Below are 20,444 nucleotides of genomic sequence, written 5' to 3' on the forward strand. Positions count from 1 at the left end.
AAACACAAAGGGCACCTGTGTTCTAACCTTGGGGAAGCTTTGTGTCAGTCCCTGTAGAAATGCACGATGTGTTTCTTGACCTGCAAGTCAATCTGCATGCAAGTCTTGAGTTAAGATTCAGAGAATAAGACCTATTTGGAGTTAGAACTGCTACCAATAGTCATTATTTATATGAACATACTTTTCAGATTTCCATAGAAAACTAGATGGCAGCCATTCAGCTTCAGTAGGTGCAGTGCCTTTTTAGCTTTTCTTTTTTTTTTTTTTTTTTTTTTTTTTTTTTTGACAGGCAGAGTGGACAGTGAGAGAGAGAGACAGAGAGAAAGGTCTTCCTTTGCCGTTGGTTCACCCTCCAATGGCCGCCGCTGCAGCCGGCGCACCGCGCTGATCCTGGCATGAGCCAGGAGCCAGGTGCTTTTCCTGGTCTCCCATGGGGTGCAGGGCCCAAGCACCTGGGCCATCCTCCACTGCACTCCCTGGCCATAGCAGAGAGCTGGCCTGGAAGAGGGGCAACCGGGACAGAATCCGGCGCCCCAACCGGGACTAGAACCCGGTGTGCCGGCGCCGCAAGGTGGAGGATTAGCCTATTGAGCCACGGCGCCGGCTCATGCAGTGCCTTTTGATCTACAGTACTTGAAGTCCCCCCAGTGATTCTGGCATCTTCTAAATGTTCTGCATTTAAGATTCTCCTTAATTCAGGCTTTGAATTTGAAATAGTTTCCTGATCTGGGGTGGAAGCTGATGCCCAGTTTTGAAAAGGAGGAGGCTTAACAGTTATAAATGCCAAGCCTTGTACTCCACCATGCTCCACACTTAGATATCCTGCCTCTGCTAGCCACATAGCCCTCAGATGAGTTATTCTTTCCCAAGACCTTGCACAAAGTCATGTTCATGATGATGCTGTTCGATGAGTCATTTAATGATGTGCTAATATAAATAACCATTTTGGTCCATGATGGAACATGCGCAAAATTCAGCAAGACTGATTTGTATTTAATTCATTTTGCTTTCCTTTGAAAATCCGTTTCTCTTCCTTGTGGTACATGTAATTTAGACAGAACATTCCAGAGCCTGTTCTGCATTTGCTACAAATACAAAATCCAAGGACTTGGGAGAGCTGTCTGTTGACACAAATGAGAGTAACTAGTGTTCATCCCAATTTACTCGTTGTGTTAATCATCTAGTTTCCATTTAACAACATGCCATGACTTTATGACTTAACAACAGGAATTTATTTTTCAGAATTTCTGAGGCTGGTAAGACCAGGATCAATATACATGAGGTTGGTGTTTGCCCAAGACACGTTTCCTGCTTCCAGTAAAGATAGTTTTCCTTTCCTCTTCTCACAGTCTTCACCTGTTAGAGAGATGTAACAAACTCTCTCCACAGTCTCATATTGAAAATTCCAAGAAAGCAACTAGGTGAGCCATAAAAAATTGCTATTAGCACCCAAAGACCTCATCAACTATGATCATGCTACAGAGCAGTATTTCAACCTCCACATATTTGCACAAAACATTCAGTCTCTAGTAGTTCTAGGTTTGGAGTTGATAATAATCATGGTTGAAGACATTTACCAAAGATCCCTAAGGATCCATGTGCCCTTCATGGCCAGGAAAAGCAGTGGAAGATGGCCCAAGTCTTTGGTCCTTTGCAGCTATTTGGGAGACCTGAAGAAGCCCATGGCTCCTGTCTCTGGATCAGCTCAGCTCCAGCTGTTGTGACCATTTGGAGAGTGAACCATGGGATGGAAGATACTTTCTCTTTCTCTCTCTCTCTCTCTCCCTCTCTCTTTCTGACTGTATCACTCACATTCACTCTCTCAATCTTCCATTCAAACAAAATCTTTAAAAACAAAAATCATTGTAGCCAATTGAGCAGATGTGAGGTGATATCTCAGTGTGATTTTGACTAGTATTCCAGGTTTACTAATGTTTAGCACCCTTGGTAAGGCCTTTGGCTCTTCTATTTGTGCAGGAATGTCTGTTCAATTCCTCTATGCAGTTTTGATGATATTTGTATTGTCCCTTCTGTTTTTTTTTATTTTAATTTGTATGTTGGAAACATGTATCTGGAAGGACAGGTAGCAATATTCTCCCATTTTCTCTCAGGTGGTTGACTCTTGAAATCTCTCCCTCTAATTACATAACCAGTGGCTCAGGCACTGCAGTCTGATCTCCCCTCCCTCTCCAACACTGTTGCTTTCTCTGGCTCTTGGCTGCTGGGATTTTCTGTTGTGTCTTGAACATATTGCATGTCTGCAACTTCCACACTGATCCACAGCATTTTTCTTCCTTCCATAGAATTCTCACTGTGGTTTTCTCTCTTACTATACATGAGAATGTATTTCTTCCACTTTTACTTTTATATCTCCTCCTAGATTATAACAGTATGTCCTTCTCATTCAGCCATCTTGGTCTCTCTTCAGTAATCAGCAGTATTATTCCTAGGTTAGATGGATAATGGTAGAAACAGAATCCTGATAGATTACCAGAAATGGCAACACTAGCAAAGTGTCATGTTCTGTTATATTCAGAGGAGCTGCATCAGATTAAGTATTGCTGGAAGATGGAGGAATTGGGGATTTTTGGCTGGGACATAATTAAAAATGGTTAAAAATGCAGTGTTGTAGACTTTACATACCAGCATAGATAATTTGGAGTTACTGAGAATTGAAACAGTGAGTGCTGACATGCCAGCTCACCTCTGCATTGTAGATTTTCTTAGTTTCCTTTACTGCTTGCTATGACATTAAGTTACAATGACTTATAGTGATTTCTACTTTTGATTTGAAGTGTATTGAGCCTGAGAAGATAGTCCAGGATAGTCCATTGGAGACAGTGTTCTCGATGTAGAATGAGTGTAAGTTCATGTGTGTGTTCCCTATACACACAGAGAACTCTGTACCTACTCACTCAAATGTCCACATATTTTTGTTTCTGGAAATTGCTTTGCAGTAACCTACATGATATTGGACTTCGATATAAATTATTAAAAATCTCAAAGAGAAAAAATATTATCAACCTTTATGATGTTGTTGCTAAAGTTCAATTTGACATAAATGTATGATCTCAGATTCCATATAAGTTTATGCAATTAGAATATATATTTCCCTGAAATAAGTTTAAAGTTCTAGAATTGAAGCATTCATCACAAACTATAAAAAATGTCAAATGCAGCATTAAGAGTATAGAAGATAAGAAGGTTAAATATGAAAGAAACACGCAAAAATTATTGAACATATCTGGGTGCCAATTTTTTAAAATTCATCCATAACTGTTACATAACACACATTTTCCATGGATTTCCTGAAGCCTCTTCATTGCATGGAGTTCATTCTCTCCATTCCCAATCTTTTTTTCAGTGAATGGAGTGCATTCAGACTGACTCTATTTTTAGTTCCTACACATTAGAGAGAACATTGGATGCTTGCTCTCTGATTTAGATTTATTTTTCTTGTTTAAATGAATAGACAACAAGCTTTATCATTGTATCAGTAATAAGTTTAACTCATCAGGAAATTATATTTTCATTTTTAGGCGAGTCACTGAATTCTGTTGTGTATTTTGCTCCTATACTGCATCTCACTTTGCATGTGTCCCTAATCAAAATCTCACTAATGGCATCAGAGCAGTGGCTAAGCAATGAAAAATGTGTTTGCCTTAAAATATTAGGCACTACATTTACAGTAATTTGAGTTTAGAAAACTTTTGAGTGGAAAAATAGAGTTCTCATATATGCCCTCTCTACCCTCCTTATTAGATTTACTCCATTGGCAATACCTCACACAGGTATAGAAGCACAAATGATTAGTCAGTGTTGATCCTCATTATTGCCTATAGGACATGGTATCCATTTTGTTCACTCTTGTGTTGTGCAGTCTGTGGTTTGGCAAAGGATTAATAGTACCTAGCTGCACTGATGGTGTCGTGTCCTACATAAGCATCCTGAAAGTCACTTGCATTCAAGAAGTACAGGTGTCTGCAGGCATGATCCTGACCTTGTTTTTTGTGGTGGTGGGAATAAAGAGGTGACTTCCAGCTGGTATTCTCTGCCTAGAGTAAAAAGCTATAAATAAGTACTCAAATAGTGCCAGGTTCTCATGTGAGCACCAACCAAGGTTGTAGGTGCAAAAGCAGATCATCATGGGATTACCAGGGTTAACAGCAATGTGGAAGTTTTTTATGTTTTACAACTAAAGATGAAGTGATTAGAAATGCAGAATGGACATATCTGAATTCAGGCTGATTACTGGTTGCACAGTGATTGAAAACCACATGTCCTAGTGGGTATCTCTGTAAACAGGATTGGTTTGGGGTCTGTGTGCTATCAAAGTGATTTGTGGCTGCCCAGAACACTGGTTGAGGGAGGCTGCCCTGTAGCACTTTGAGTCATTGTAGTGTGTGACACTGGAGATTTCTGGTCTGAAAGCTTACTGAAAGCCTCACGTGATGCCTCCCTTCATGCCCTCTGATGCAATCCTGGTACATAATTTTCAAAAGTTCATGGATTGGTTTATTGACAAAGCCCTTGGACCAAATGTAACTAGCAGGAGTCTCTCCCTTGAGTCTTTGTATCCATGGACTTGGAGGAAATCCTGGCACCTAGGTGAAGAGGATGATTCACAAACATGTTTTTCTACTTGTGTTTTTCACCAGGACAGAAGACCTGAACTACAGAGCCTCAGGGCAGAAAAGTATCAGATTCCCCCATGGATGAGTGGACAGCTGGTGGAAAGAGGTCAGATGGAGCAGTATTAAAGTGACTTGTTTCAAGCAATCACACACACACACACACACACACACTATGTATCCACCTGCATGACCCTGCATGTTCCAGTGCTCTTGTCTCATAGGGTTTTTCACAGATGTTTTCTTTGATTTTTCTCTTGCTGTTTCTGCAGCTGTATCTCCTTGTGACATGTCAGGATGGTCGCGACTGCTATTCCCAGATGGAGCAGAGTTTTTACAAGGATGGAGATATTGAGATTGCTGCTTTTTTGCACATTTACACATATGAGGTTCCCAGAATCGAGAGAAGTTTCATCAAATATCGCAGATTCAGATGGTAAGTTCTCCTTGCCATAACCATTTTCCATTTATTTACATATTAGCTACTTGTTATTGGGTCTGCAAATGGATAGGCAAATATGTTCTGTATCCCTGCCATGTCCATCTTCTGTCCCTCCTAAAAACTGCTGGTAATTGATTTGGGGCATGAGGAAGACATTTCTTTCTGCCTGGCACCGTGGATGGCTCAGGGAAATGTTGTCTCATCAGAGGGGGAACCAGAGTCTGGTCAGTATCGTCCTATCCTTCCCTGTCCACTTTCATCAGCTCAGGGGCCTATTATGCCTCAGTAGCAGATTCTTACAGAATCCATGCACTGAAATGAATGAACTGAGTTACATGAGCTCTTCCACATGTGCTCACACTCTTTTCTGCTACGTACTAGACTTGGAGCCATGAGAACACTTCATTTCTTCTACAGTTGTAAAGGAGTAAAGATTCAAAATTTTTTTCTATGTAAAAGTAATCTCAGGGCAACACCTTTGCACAAATATAATAATTATATTTTACTGATGAATATACTCATAAGAATTTCAATGGTTGTAATCTACTACATTTACAGTGTTTCCCTGATTCTGCCTTTTCTGGGAAAATAGATTTCTTAAGGGGGATTATTCTGTTTTTGCCCCTCTTGAAGATCCTTTATTTGTAACTAAATATAAATATTTCATATACATATATAGCATATATAAATTTCATGCATGCAGAATATAGTATCTTGTAGGACAGCGGAATTGTTTTCTTCAAACCTGTTTATGAGGGTGACAATTTTCTAATTGTTTTCTACTGTAAGGCTACAGGAAGTAGGTTGCCTCTGCATAGAACTTTGGTAGAAGGTAGGTATTAGGACATAGATCATTTCAGTATCATTAAAGCCAATGGATTTGAGAAGTATAGTTGTTGCCACCAAGGTGATGCAACTGATTAAGTATTTTAGGCATTTGTCCAAATATCTCTGCTGAAAAAAATCTAATGGATACTAGCTTGGTGTAGCAATATTACTCACTTCACATTGATTTTTATAAATTTACCTAACTTAATATGTGTACATGGGGTCCAATTCATGAAATATTTATTCATTAGTAGTAGTATTCCCCCTGGTTATGCATGCAGCACATCATTTAAGTGTACCCTTAATGATGGAGACGAGGAAATAGTGACTTTCCAGTAGTAGGAAAAGAGGCTATGAATAGAGCCCAAGTTCCTCCAAGATGTATGCCATGCAAACTGGAGATCATAATCAAATCTTAATAAACCCAGGGAAAATATCTGTGTTGATGATACTTGGAAAAACAAGAAATACTTAACTGTCAATAGATTTAGGTGCTATACCTTCCAATGTTAGCTTCACTAACTTTAGAATATACAACAGTTACTGATAAACTGTTTTTAGAGATAAAGAACACAGCATAAAAGAGATAAACTCTTACAAATTCCAGTGTGTCCAAGAGCCATCTAGACATTTTGGTACAAGGCAGCAGCTGGAGAAAGAAATTAGAGGATGTGGAATAATGGAAGTGTCATAGTAATGAGCAGAGAAACAGATATATGAAATACAAAACTGAATTTTATTTGATTCATAGCAATGATTTTCAAATTTCCTCATTCTACAAAGTATGAATGACATTTGGATAGCAAATATGTATACAAATTATATATACATAAAAAACTATATATATAGCTACTGTGTGCATGGTTATAGTATACCTATGTATAGATATATAGAGAGAATACATATATAATATGCGTACATATATCCATATTATGTTACAGCAAGGACCAAGAACTGAAAAACTGTCACTTCCTCTGGAGCACACAGTGACCCTTAACAAGCAGTGTTCGTGACCTGGTCTATTCATGAGGAATTAACACACAGGACATCAGAAATAAATACAAGGGGCTCCTCATTTGCATTTTTTGTGAAATGTCAGATCCTAGAAAGTAGAAATGCATCATTTTCTTTGCATGGAAGGCTATTTATATTCAATATTGTACGAAAATTTGAGTGAAGAAGGCCTGTTTGGAGTAAATACTGATATCACTCATAATGAAAAGTAGAAATGCATCATTTCCTTCACATGGAAGGCTATTTATATTCAACATTGTAGGAAAACGTGAGTGAAGAAGGCCTGTTTGGAGTAAATACTGATACTACTCATAATGATTTACTTTCACATATGTTTAGTGTTCTAAATGCATGACTGGCTTAATTGTAAAGCATCAGGTGCCTCGTAGCCCAGTGATTCATGTTCAGCCAGGGAGTGTTTCCAGCTTCTCTAAAGTGCTCCTCCCTTTTCACTATTTCCCTTCTTTCAATCTCTGAATTCGATTTTATTTTCTTGGCTTGTGATGCTTGTTGATGTGTAAGTGTGATGGGGAAGAGATTTTTCAGGATCAATTACAGACTCCCATCTACCATTCTCAGTACTGTGACATCATCCCTCTTTTTGAACACATAGCCTTCAATTGAGTTACTCTCTTTTCCCTTTACAACCTGCAGCCTTATGATCGTATGACTGCTATTTCAAGAAGCACTTAATGATGTGGTAAGATGAAGAATCATTGTAGTTTGTGGATGTAGGAAACATTTAGAGGCAGTGCTAAAGATGATACGCGTTTCCTTGTCATGCTTTCTTTGACAACTGGAGTGTACTCCTAGGTGTGCATGAACTTTAGAGAGGGCATTCCAGAGCCTGTTGTAGTATTTACTGTAGATATCAAATACAAACACTTAGAAGAGGTAGCTGTTGCCAGAGGTGATTTAAATTGATGAGGTGTGCATCCAAAAATAAGATCACGTTCTTTGTCTGCATGGACAACCATGGGATAACATGCCCAAGACATTATGATGTAAAAGCAGATCTAATTTTTCAGAATCATTTAGGCTTGGAAACCAGTAAAAGTTGGTAGCAGCTTTGGTTCTGGTGAGGACATGTGTCCTGCAAATACAACAGTTCACACTCTGTACTCAGCAAATCTACACATACGGATTAGAACATATGAATTTTGGCCATGACCAATCCATCTGCCACAGTAATCACAGAATTGATGATAATCTGGATTGGAGGCTTTTCCCTTAAAGATCCTTGTGCCTTTCATGCAGGTTTCAGTCCAAAAACTACCAGTATGTTCTGGCCTTGGTTTTCACTATTGAGGAGATCAACAAAAACCCCTATCTATTACCCAACAAGACCTTGGGATTTGGTCTCTACAATGTCATGCACAGTCATATGACTGTGATGGAGAACCCCTTCATTTGGCTTGCGGGACTGGAAAAGCACATTCCTAATTACACATGTAGGAAACAGAGCAAGTCTGTTGCTGTAATATCAGAAAGCAGCACTGCTGTCCAAATGGGGACCTTGCTGGAACTCTACAAAATTCCACAGGTGAGTGTGTAGTGAAAAAGTGGGATAAAGTACATCATCTTAGGTGCCTTACTTAGAACCAAAAATTAAAGGGAAAGAGACCTTATACATTTGACACAGTATGTGATCTAAAGAGAATGTGTGCAGAGATTTTGTGGATTAGCTACATTTCTTCTGAAGCAGCAGTGTGGGTGAGTGAAAAGGAGAAATGTTTTTCTCAACCTGTGAGTCTAATGATTCATGAACTAGGAAGATCTCATGTAGTGGGAGATGAGAAAAATGAAATATTCTAAAATCTGACATTTCCATTATCTGCTTAAATTTTTTCAGGAACAATATTTTACACTATGACAATAACCTTACACAGATTTCTTGCCTTTTCCCTTAGCTGACTCTTGGGCCTTTTGAACCTCTTCTGAGTGACAGTGGTCAGTTTCCTTCCCTCTATCAGATGGCCCCCAAAGACACTTCTCTGGCCCGTGGCATGGTCTCCTTGATGCTCCACTTTGGGTGGACATGGGTGGGTTTGGCCATCTCAGACCTCCCAAAAGGTATTAAGTTTATGACTGATTTGAAAGTAGAGTTGCAGAAGAATGGGATCTGTGTAGACTTTGTGGAATTGATCCCAGCCACTGTAGAGGCACTTTCTTCATTCCAAAGTATGTTTCATATACAGATCCTAAAATCATCAGCAAATGTGGTGATTCTTTTCTGTGTCACTGAGTCACTCATAGGCACCAGCTTTCATTCATGGAGGGAGTTAATGATGTGGAAAGTCTGGGTCACCACTTCACAATGGGATTTTGCCAGTTCTGAGGAACCTTTCCTGTTCCACTCATTCCATGGGACCCTCATTTTTTCAGACCACCATAGTGAGATCTCTGGTTTCAAAAACTTTCTTCGGACAGCTAACCCTTCCAAGTATCCAGAAGACTCTTACCTCTCCAGATTCTGGTCGCTGGCTTTTAATTGCTCAGTTACTGGGACATCCTGTAAAACTTTGCAGAACTGTCCACTGAATGCTTCCTTGGAATCATTGCCTCCGCATCATTTTGATATGACCATGAGCGATGGGAGTTACAACATATACAATGCTGTGTATGCTGTGGCCCACAGCATACATGAGATGCTTCTACAAGAGGTAGAAATGCAGCCAGTGAACAATGGGGCAAAGGTGGCATTTTCTCCCTGGCAGGTAACTTGGTTTCCATTGTTGACATGTACTCCTGAAGTGATCCCCTTAAGAGCTTCTGCAGGTGTTCAATCCAAGTAGCTTGGGAACCTTTCTGCAAAACACAAGAAAAAATGAGCCTCTGCCTGTAATTTGTCATTAGCAAAAGGGCTCCAAGGAAAAGTGGGAAGGTAATTGGGATAAGCATCAATGCTGTGACTTAAAAATACTCTCCAATTTTGTCAATTTAATTTTGACATGTGAAATACCTAGACTGTGTTATTCCATTTTCAACTTCAGCAGTACAGTAATTATTTTCAGGTTCAAATGTCACTGAGGATGTTCATCTACAATGAACATAAGGAATCTCATATAATTTGCACAGTTCTTTATTCTAGTAACTTTATTACAGATAGTTCTCCTAGGTACACTGAGAAAATGAGTATTGGCAGCTTGGAATGTACTATTGGAAATGGTCTGAATCTGGCCAGCGCTGCAGCTCAGTAGGCTAATCTTCCACCTTGTGGTGCTGGCACACCAGGTTCTAGTCCCAGTCAGGGCACCGGATTCTGTCCCGATTGCCCTTCTTCCAGGCCAGCTCTCTGCTGTGGCCAGGGAGTGCAGTGGAGGATGGCCCAAGTGCTTGGGCACTGCACCCCATGGGAGACCAGGACAAGTACCTGGCTCCTGCCTTCAGATCAGCACAGTGCACCAGCAGCAGCGTGCCAGCCACGGCGGCCATTGGATGGTGAACCATCGGCAAAGGAAGACCTTTCTCTCTGTCTCTTTCTCTCTCACTGTCCACTCTGCCTGTCAAAAAAAAAAAAAAGGAAATAGTCTGAAACTCACAGCTAGATATTTTTGATTCCCCTTGTTTTTGTAGAAAAATGAGTGAAATCATACTTACCTTGATGTAGTTCTCATCAGGTTTTTTTTTTTTTTTTACTTCCATTCATTGGGTGGTCCTAAACAGGTTCTATTGTTTATTTGTGATTACAGACAAAGAGAGGTTTTCTCTAACCTGGGTTTCATGTGTTATTACTTGGGCAGTCGTCATGAGAATATGATGCATTTTTTCAGTTGCACCCATTTCTGAAGAATCTCCAATTTACCAATCCAGCTGGTGACCTAGTGAATTTGAATCACAAGAGAAATTTGGAAGCTGAATATGACATTCTCAACTTTTGGAATTTTCCATATGGTTTTGGACGTAAGGTTAAAGTAGGACGGTTTTCCCCATATGTTTCACAGAGTGAACAGTTGTCTCTCTCTGAGAATTTGATAGAGTGGGCCACAGGAATTACAGAGGTAAGTAGGACTGATCATAAGGTTCACATGACACATTGTTACCCCCCAACTGCTAAGGGAGTATGTGCAGTATGGCTTATTCAAAAGACACTTAGAGACATTAAACCACTCCACTTCCAATCCAAATACTTTCTTATGTTTTTAGTGTCTGAGGATGGACAGTACACACATTTGTTCGTGCAAGTCTTTTGAATCTATTTAAGAAAATCAAATAGAATGTTGTCATTGTGTCAGAAACAGGTGTTTACAGTTTCAGTGAACAGGTTTGCAGGACTTGAAAACCCTCTACTTGGAACTTAAGTAATAGTCTGAATTACGACCAACACTCATCTGATTTTTGCTCAGATTCCACACTCGGTATGCAGTGTGAGTTGCAGCCCTGGATTCAGGAAAACCCCTCTTGAGGGAAAGCCTGCCTGTTGTTTTGATTGCACACCTTGTCCTGAGAATGAGATTTCCAATCAGACAGGTAAGTCAGTGCCTGCCTCTTGGAGAAGTTACCACCTGTTTCTTAAATTATCAACTTATCCATGGAAAGAAAATCTGTGGAATATGACTGCTGAGAACAGTCTTCCCCCCTTCAGGTAGAAATTAATCCTTATAATAAATTATAATCCACAAAAGGATAAAACTTTCCACAATACACTCTCTGTATTATTTATGAAAGCATACAGAAGACTGAATGTCTCTGGAATGCTGACCATGTTGGAGTTCAGGCTGATATACATATGGTAAAAAATGAATAGAAACCAAGATTGGAGAATATTCACCCCATAAAACAGTGTGGCATTTCTAAGATTTAGCCATGAGTCAGAGCTATGCTATCCCATGTATCATAAAGATTTTCCAGTTTTTGCTTGTGTTGCATGAGTAGTTATTTGCACCATGTATTTAGTATCATTCAAATGTTTTGAAACTTATTGTTGATAATGAAAGGTTCTGGCAACAGAGTACAGTCCATGGGAGTAGTGTGATGTATGTGCTAATTCAGTATAGGAAAACTCATGTCTGAGTTCCTTGTGCTTGTATAGGTAAAAGTGCTTTCAACAAAATTCAAGTGTAGCATGCTTGGAGTGAGAAAGTGCAACTCTACACAAACTGTGTGTTATGTGAAAAACTATCTTAGAAATCATGCAGTATATCATCCTGAGGATGATACTCATCAAATATCACAAATGGGGCTAATCTTAGCCTTTGACAAAAGTCATTGCTGCTCAAAATATAAATCTTCAAGAACCTTCTTATGCTTACATATGTACACACATTTATAAAATTCATATCAAAAGACCACAAGCTGACATACATGGTAATAAGTATGCATAGTGGGCCTGGCACTGTGGTACAGTGAGTTTAAGCCGTGGCCTGAAGCACCAGCAATCCATATGGGCACCAGTTCTAGTCCCAGCTGCTCCTCTTCTGATCCAGCTCTCTGCTGTGGCCTGGGGTAGCAGTAGAAGATGGCCCAAGTCCTTGGGCCAATGCACACACATGAGAGACTCCGAAGAATCTCCTGTCTTCAGATCAGCACAGCTCTGGCTGCTGCAGCCATCTGGGGAGTGAACCAGCAGATGGAAGACCTCATTCTGTCTCTACCTCCCTCTGTAACTCTGTCTTTAAAAAAATAAGTATGCATACCAAGGTAGGTCAATGACTGCAAATTCAGCACAAGACCTTGAAGGTAAAATGTGGACATTATAAGGAAATTGAAGTAAGTAAAAATTGGAAGAATTTAAAGTTGGTGATCCTAAACAAGAAAGATTATGAACCTCAGCAAGATGGAACAGTGCGAACAATATGATTACTCTGTGTGTGTGTATACACAAAGAGAGCTGAAGAGGTCTATTTAGATATAAAAATACTAATATTAGAGCTTATTAATCATTTAATTCTGATACATTGAAAAATATAGAAGAAATTCAGATATTCTCAGATAGAAATATTATGAAATATGTTCAGCAATATTTGAAAAATCCAAATATCCTCACAGTTATTAAAATAATTCCCAATACTTGAATTGTGATGAACAATTTTCAGATGAACTCCTTTCTCAACTCCTATAGAGAACAGGAAAAATGGAAAAATTCTGTTTCTTCTATGGGAACATCTCAGGTTGATGGATCAAATACTGCCAGATATTTCAGCAAAATGCAATTGTAAGACACTGTTGTTGAAATAAATTCATACATTTGAAATCTCAATGTAAATCCAACAGTGTTTTTAAATAGGCTACATCATGCCTAAAGAGTTTCATAAAATCTGATTCAGTTTATAATACATGAAAAAGTAATAATAATTAGCATAACTGAGGAAAAATAGGTAAAAAAATCTAAGTGATCTACGAATTGTAAACAAAGAACAAAACCACTCAAACATGACAAAAAGAAGGATTAGCTTTCAATCCTAAAGAGTATTTTAGAATGCTACAAAACATGGAAATTACAGCTGAAGATTGGATACAAAGTTGACGAAAGAATGCAACTTCTACAAAAAATTACACAGGAGATTCGGCTCCATGCATATTGTTAAAAAAGAATGACATTTGGCTGGCACCACGGCTCAATAGGCTAATCCTCCACCTAGCAGTGCCGGCACACTGGGTTCTAGTCCCGGTCGGGGCACCGGTTTCTGTCCTGGTTGCCCCTCTTCCAGACCAGCTCTCTACTGTGGCCAGGGAGTGCAGTGGAGGATGGCCCAAGTGCTTGGGCCCTGCACTCCATGGGAGACCAGGATAAGCACCTGGCTCCTGCATTTGGATGAGCGCAGTGCACCGGCTGCAGCGCGCCAGCGGCAGCGGCCATTGGAGGGTGAACAAACGGTAAAGGAAGACCTTTCTCTCTGTGTCTCTCTCTCTCACTGTCCACTCTGTCAAAAAAAAGTGATATTGGGATGGTGTAATGAAATAAGTGAATTGATAATTGAAATAAGTAGTACTGGTATACAAAACTGTACAAAGCAGTAACTTTTCCTTACCGAATCTAGAAAACAAAGCTATGAAAGTTGGCACTTGTAATGTCTCAAAAGTATGAAATATCCAAAGGTAAGACTAACTAAATATTGAAAGAAATCTGCAAGTTGAGACATCAGTCATCGATGGAGCAATATATTGAAAATAAGAGGATACAGACAGGGCTGGAGAGAAATTTCATGTTGAAGGATAAAAAGACAGGAAAGTGGAAATATGCCAGTAAGTTTCAAGCTGATCTACAGACTGACTTTGATTACAGGCAGCATCCTAGTGTGTTCCGTGATGAAAATGTTCAATGCTGGCAAATAATCCAGCTGTTATCAAGTACAGCTGTTCTGTGTTTCTCTAGAACTTGACCATTTGCCTTCTAATGGTGGTTTGTCAATCAGTGTATTCCCCTATCATGACATAATCCAGATTCTACCTTAAAGAGATATGTTTTAGTGAGATACCTGGTGATTTCTGTGCAACCCAAATTCACAAAGTATATCTCCCAGCCCATGATATTAAGAGTGGGAACCCGGGGCCAGTGCTGTGGTATAGTAGGTTAAGCCTCTGCCTGGGATGCTAGCATCCCAGTTGGTCAGCAGTTTCAGTCCCAGCTGCTTCACTTCCAATGCAGCTCTCTCCTGATGCTTGGGAAAGCAGCTGAAGATGGCCCAAGTTTCGGAGCACACACTAATACAGGAAGCCCAGAAGAAGCACCCAGTTACTGGCTTCAAAACAGCCTAGTTCCAGCTACTAATGTCTTTTGGGGTGTGAATCACTGGGGGAAGATCTGCCCCTCCTCTTTTCCCTCTTTCCCTTTCTCCTTGTCCTCCTCTCCTTCTTTCTCTCTCTCTCTCTCTCCATTCTGCTTCTCCTCCTCTTTCTGAAACTCTGACATTCATGTAAATTATAAATAAATGAATACTCATTAAAACAAAGACTGCAACCATTGGGTGGTTGAATAGGCCATGGGAGTACAGAGGGAATAGCACTATTACAAAAAGGGCTCATTTCAGGCATGGAAAGCCACGACTCAGCAGCAAAAAATAGACTACATGGTGGATCTCTGTGAGACCTCTGTTGAAAGAAAGGGTCATGAAACAGGGATGCACTCTTGTCTGAAGAGAGGAGAGAGCAACCACTTTGTGTATGACCCTGTCCAAATACCGATGGAGTCTCTGGTCACAAAAGGCTTCCATAGCCTTGGCAGACCATGACAAGAGATTCAGGTGATCACTGACATCATACATACATAAACATGTTAATTGTTAAAGTAACAACAGAGGTCACTGTGTACTTAGTCCCCATGTAAGACCGCTGTCCCTAATGAGTTGTACTATGAGACTGGACTGCAAATTTTGTTCCTAAACTGTGCTCTATATGTGGTCTGTGTGTGTGGATACCAACTGTTGAAATCTATGCTTAACATGGAGTTGGTCCTCTGTATTTGAAATCAAACTAAAAATGAACCATAATGAAGAAGTAGATGGTAGAGGAAGAGGAAGAAGGAGGTGTGATGGGATTGGGAGGGGGAGGGTGGGTATAGGGAAAAGAACCCCTATATTCCTAAAGGTGAATGTATGAAAAATGCAATCATTAAATAAAAACTTAAAAATCAAAGGCTGCTGCTTGCTCTTGTTCCAAGTGAGCATGCAGCAAAATGTGCCCTGTATAAGGGCAGAGTAGCCCTCACCACACATGCAACCCTCTGGCATCTTGATCATCAGTTCCCAATCTGAAGAAACAATGAAGAAGGAATTTGTGGTGTTAAAATAACACAGGTTAAGGTATGTTTTTAAAGCACCATGAATAGTTTCAGAGAGTAGCCCTTATGGCTTTGTTAGGAGAAAAAGAGAATGTACTCATCATTATGTAAGGTACTTAGGAAGATGAACTATTAACACTGGCTAACATGAGGAAGATGGACATAAATAATTGCCAATAATTTTATATGTCATTTAATATGCTGCCTTTCACATCAAATAAGGACTATTTGCCTAAACTAGCTACATTGGGTATTCTAGAAGGTACTTGTGAATCAAGAATAACTGAACTTGGGATGATGCTTATTACATTTCTCACCAGATATGGACCAATGTGTGAACTGTCCAGATCTTCAGTATGCCAACACAGAGCGAGACCAGTGCTTCCACAAAAAAGTGACCTTTCTGTCATTTGAAGATCCCCTGGGGATGACCCTGGTCTGCACAGCTCTGTGCTTTTCTATCCTCACAGTTGTTTTTCTTGGTATCTTTGTGAAGCACCGAGACACTCCCATAGTCAAGGCCAATAATCGTTGTCTCAGCTATATCCTGCTCATTGCCCTCACCTTTTGCTTCCTCTGCTCCTTACTGTTCATTGGTCATCCCAACACAACCACCTGTGTCCTCCAGCAGACCATGTTTGGAGTGGCATTCACCACAGCTGTTTCCACCATCCTGGCCAAAACTATCACTGTGCTTCTGGCCTTCAAGGTCACTGCCCCAGGGAGAAGGATGAGACATTGGCTGCTATCAGGGGTACCTAACTCCATTATTCCCATCTGCTCCCTGATCCAACTGGCTCTCTGTGCCATCTGGCTTGGGACTTCTCCTCCTTTTATTGACACAGATGCACACTCTGAGCATGGCCACATCATCCTGGTGTGCAACAAGGGCTCAGTCACTGCCTTCTACTCTGTCCTGGGCTACCTGGGTTCCTTGGCCCTGGTGAGCTTTACTGTGGCTTTCCTAGCCAGGAATCTGCCTGACACCTTCAATGAAGCCAAATTCCTGACATTCAGCATGCTGGTGTTTTGCAGTGTCTGGGTGACCTTCCTGCCTGTCTACCACAGCACCAAGGGGAAGGTCATGGTGGCTGTGGAGGTCTTCTCCATCTTGTGCTCCAGTGCGGGGCTCCTGGGCTGCATCTTTGTTCCCAAGTGCTACATTATTCTCTTCAGACCTGAGAAGAATGCTTTGAAAGGATTAAGGGATAGAATAGTTTCCAAGGAAACAGATGTTCTGAAGAATAGCTCTTAAGGCTCTCTCTGTTTTCAATGGTTAGAAACTAAGATTTATAAAACCGATTTTGCATTGTGATGTTGTAAAAAAAATTACACAGTGTAACCATATTATGAATGTTTTATGTTTCTCTTAAAATGTATTTGTTCTGAAGCACCAACTCATAGAAAAGAAAGGGAGAGTAGGAAAAACTTTCCATCTGGTGATAGACGTTGAAGATATCTGCTGTGGCCCAGTGCTGGTTCTTGCCAAACCAAGATTATTTCAGTTGTCCATTTGAGTGTCATTATCTTATGCCATCTTCTACTGCTTTTTTTTGGATCATTAATGGGGAGTAGGATTCCAAGTGGGACAGCCAGGATATAAACTGGCACCCACATGGGATGTCATAGTTACAAGTGGTGGTTATATCCACTACACACTCACACTGGTCCCAATCCTCCTCTCTTCAAAAATAATACTGTGTATAAATTTCTTAGCCTGGGTTTCATGTTCACAAACACAAACTGATCTCAGATAAAGGCTCTCCTTGAAACTTTTCATTGCTTTTCATTTCTGTGTTTTCATTGTCACCTGGTGGACATGGTAATATACTTATTTTAATAAAATGAGTTACATGTTTGCTGTTTTCTAAGATTTATTCATTTATTTGAGGGAGGAGAGGCAGAGGGAGAGAGGTCTTCCATCTGTTCAGTTCACTTCCTATTAGCCGCATTGGATAGAGCTGCACTGATCTGAAGAAAGGAGCCAGGGGTTCCTGGTGCAGGGTCCCAGAGACTTGGGCCATTTTCTGCTGCTTTCCCAGTCCATAGCAGAGAGCTGGATGAGAAATGGAGCAGCAGTTCTCAAACTGGCCCCCATATGGAATGGCGGGGCTTCAGGCAAGGGCGCTAACCTGCTGTACCACTGCGTCTGCCCCTGTTTGCTGCTTTTATTCATTCATTAGTGTATTTATTCATTCATATTCATTTACTATTAATGTCAGCTTTATAATAGAGTTGCAATATTTCAGTGTAAATATTAGACATGTTAAATCATTTTCATGTGTATAATGCATTGTCCTGAAACTCTTGTAGTACAACACATTAAGGACAGAGGTCCAGCATGGGGAGCAAGTGCACAGTGACTCCTGTTGTTGATTTAACAACTGACCTCTTAGCTATGAGGTCAGTGATCACCTGAGGCTCTTGACATGAGTTGCCAAGGTTACAGAAGCCTTTTGAGTTCACAAACTCCATCAGTTTTTTGTACAGGGGTATATGCGAAGTGGAAGTTCTATGCTCCCTTCAGCATAAAGTACATCCTTCTTTGATGGCTTTTTCTTTCCACTGGGGTCTCACTCACAGAGATCCTTCATGCAGAACCATTTTTGCCACTATGTCTTAGCTTTCCATGCCTGAAATTCTCTCATCACGTTTTCAGTCAGGCCTCAGGGGCTGATTCTTAGGTCAGAGTGCTGTTTAGGGTGTTTGCATTCTCTGAGTCTGCTGTGTGGACTGTTTCCCATGTTGGAACTTTCCCTTCTTTGAAATTCAGTCTATTGTTATTATCAGGCACTTGTTCTTATTTATGTGATCCCTTTGTCTGATGTTCCTATGTATATGATCAAGTCTATACTTAATATGATCACTTTTACACATAAGATGGGATCAGGGCCACCCAGCTAAATGGGATTTGGAGTCCATGGAACATTTTTAGCATCACCATTAGGGGTAGGTCTGTGTGAATGTGTGCTGATCTGTACAGCTCTTCCCTCTTCCATTCCCATTCTTATTTTGAACTGGAATCTATATTCAATTGATAATACATTTATGATTAATTCTAGGTTAAGTAAGGAGTTTAGCTAATGGTATTAAGTAGAGAAGAAAAAAAGAATGAAGAACTAGATAAAGTGAAATAATAAAGTGTTCCTTGACAGTCAAGCCAAGGGCTGTTCAAGTAATTGCTTCTCATAGTGTCTATTTCACTTCTACAGGTTTCCTTTTAGGTGCTCTGTTAGTTGTCACAGATCAGGGAGAATATAGTGATATTTGTCCCTTTGGGACTGGCTTCTTTCACTAAGTATGATATTTTCCAGATTCATCCATTTAGTTGTAAATGACCAAATTTCATTCTTTTAAACTGCCAATAGTTTTCCATATAGTACATATCCCATAGTTTCTTCCCTTTTTTTGACAGGCAGAGTGGACAATGAGAGAGACAGAGAAAGGTCTTCCTTTTCCATTGGTTCACCCCCCAATGGCTGCTGCAGCCGGAGCGGTGCGGCTGACACATGGTGCTGTTCTGAAGACAGGAACCTGGTGCTTCTCCTGGTCTCCCATGTGGTTGCAGGGCCCAAGCACTTAGGCCATCCTGCAGTGTACTCCGGGGCCAACAGCAGAGAGCTGGACTGGAAGAGGAGCAACCAGGACAGAATCCAGTGCCCCAACTGGGACTAGAACCCAAGGTGTTGGCACTGCAGGCAGAGGATTAGCCTAGAGAGCTGTGGCACTGGCTCCAGGCTCCATAGTTTCTTTATCAAGTCTTCAGTTAATGGGCATTTAGGTTAATTCCATATCTTGGCTATTGTGAATTGAGCTACAATAAACATACAGGTGCAGATGTCTCTTTTATTTGCTGACTTCATTTCCTTTGGATACATTCCAAGGAGTGGGATGGATGTGTCCTAGGGTAGGGCTATATTCAGATTTCTGAAGTATCTCAAAACTGTTTTCCATGGTGGCTTTACCAGTTTGCATTCCCAGCAGCAGTGAATTAGGGTACCTTATTCCCCACATCCTCACTGGCATTTTTGTTTGTTGATTTCAGTATGAGAGCCATTCTAACTGGAGTGGGGTGAAACCTCATTGTGGTTTTCATTTGCATGTCCCTGATGGCTAGTGATCCTGAGCATTTTTTCTTGTGTCTGTAGGCCACTTGGATTTCGTTTTTTGAGAAATGTCTACATCCTTTGCCCACTTCTTGACTAGGTTGTTTGCTTGGCTATTGTTGAGTTTTTTGATCACTTCATATATTCTGGTTATTAATCCTTTATCAGTTGTGTAGTTTGCAGATAATGTCTCCCATTCTACTTGTTGCTTCTTTACTTTCCTGTTTGTTTGCCATACAGGAGCTTTGCAATTTGATGTAATCCCACTTGTTAATCTGGGTTTTTATTGCCTGTGCCTCTGGGGTCTTTTCAAGGAACACTGTGCCTAGGCTGATGTCTTGCAGGGTTTCCCCAATGCTCTCTAGTACTTTGATGGTATTGGGTCATAGATTTAGGTCTTTAATCCATTTTGAATGGATTTTTGTATAAGGTGTAAGGTAGGGGCCTTGCTTCACATTTCTGCATGTGGAAATCCCTGTCCTTGCTCTAGGGAGTGGTTTTAGCTACTTGAATGAATATAAGTTAGCTGTTATAGATTGTTGGATTGATTTCTGCATTTCTATTCTGTTCCATTGGTTTATGCATCTGTTTTTGTACCAATACCATGCAGTTTTGATTATAACTGCTTTGTAGTATGCTTTAAATCTGGTATTGTGATGCCTCTGGCTGTATTTTTGTTGTGTAAGATTGCTTTAGCTATCCTA

At 40.4% G+C, this 20,444-nt stretch overlaps 1 protein-coding gene across 1 annotated transcript; it reads left to right on the plus strand.

Annotated features, from left to right (window-relative positions):
* Positions 1-59: 59 nt before the first annotated feature.
* Positions 60-16,889, plus strand: LOC127486803 (vomeronasal type-2 receptor 116-like). The gene is made up of 7 exons (XM_070067599.1): positions 60-98; positions 4,904-5,067; positions 8,173-8,458; positions 8,826-9,632; positions 10,689-10,916; positions 11,262-11,385; positions 15,955-16,889. The coding sequence occupies exons 1-7, from the start codon at positions 60-62 to the stop codon at positions 16,887-16,889; spliced, it is 2,583 nt and encodes an 860-aa protein (XP_069923700.1).
* The last annotated feature ends 3,555 nt before the right edge of the window (positions 16,890-20,444 follow it).

Source organism: Oryctolagus cuniculus, chromosome 16 (assembly GCF_051225735.1).
Source record: "Oryctolagus cuniculus isolate XC-2025 breed Fujian yellow rabbit chromosome 16, ASM5122573v1, whole genome shotgun sequence".
In the NCBI taxonomy this organism is placed as follows: Eukaryota; Metazoa; Chordata; class Mammalia; order Lagomorpha; family Leporidae; genus Oryctolagus; species Oryctolagus cuniculus.

Coding starts and splice junctions, on each gene's coding strand:
- LOC127486803 (XM_070067599.1), top strand. CDS start 60: ATGCACGATGTGTTTCTTGACCTGCAAGTCAATCTGCAT. Junction 99..4,903: donor ACCTGCAAGTCAATCTGCAT/GCAAGTCTTGAG, acceptor CTGTTTCTGCAG/CTGTATCTCCTTGTGACATG. Junction 8,459..8,825: donor AACTCTACAAAATTCCACAG/GTGAGTGTGTAG, acceptor CTTTTCCCTTAG/CTGACTCTTGGGCCTTTTGA.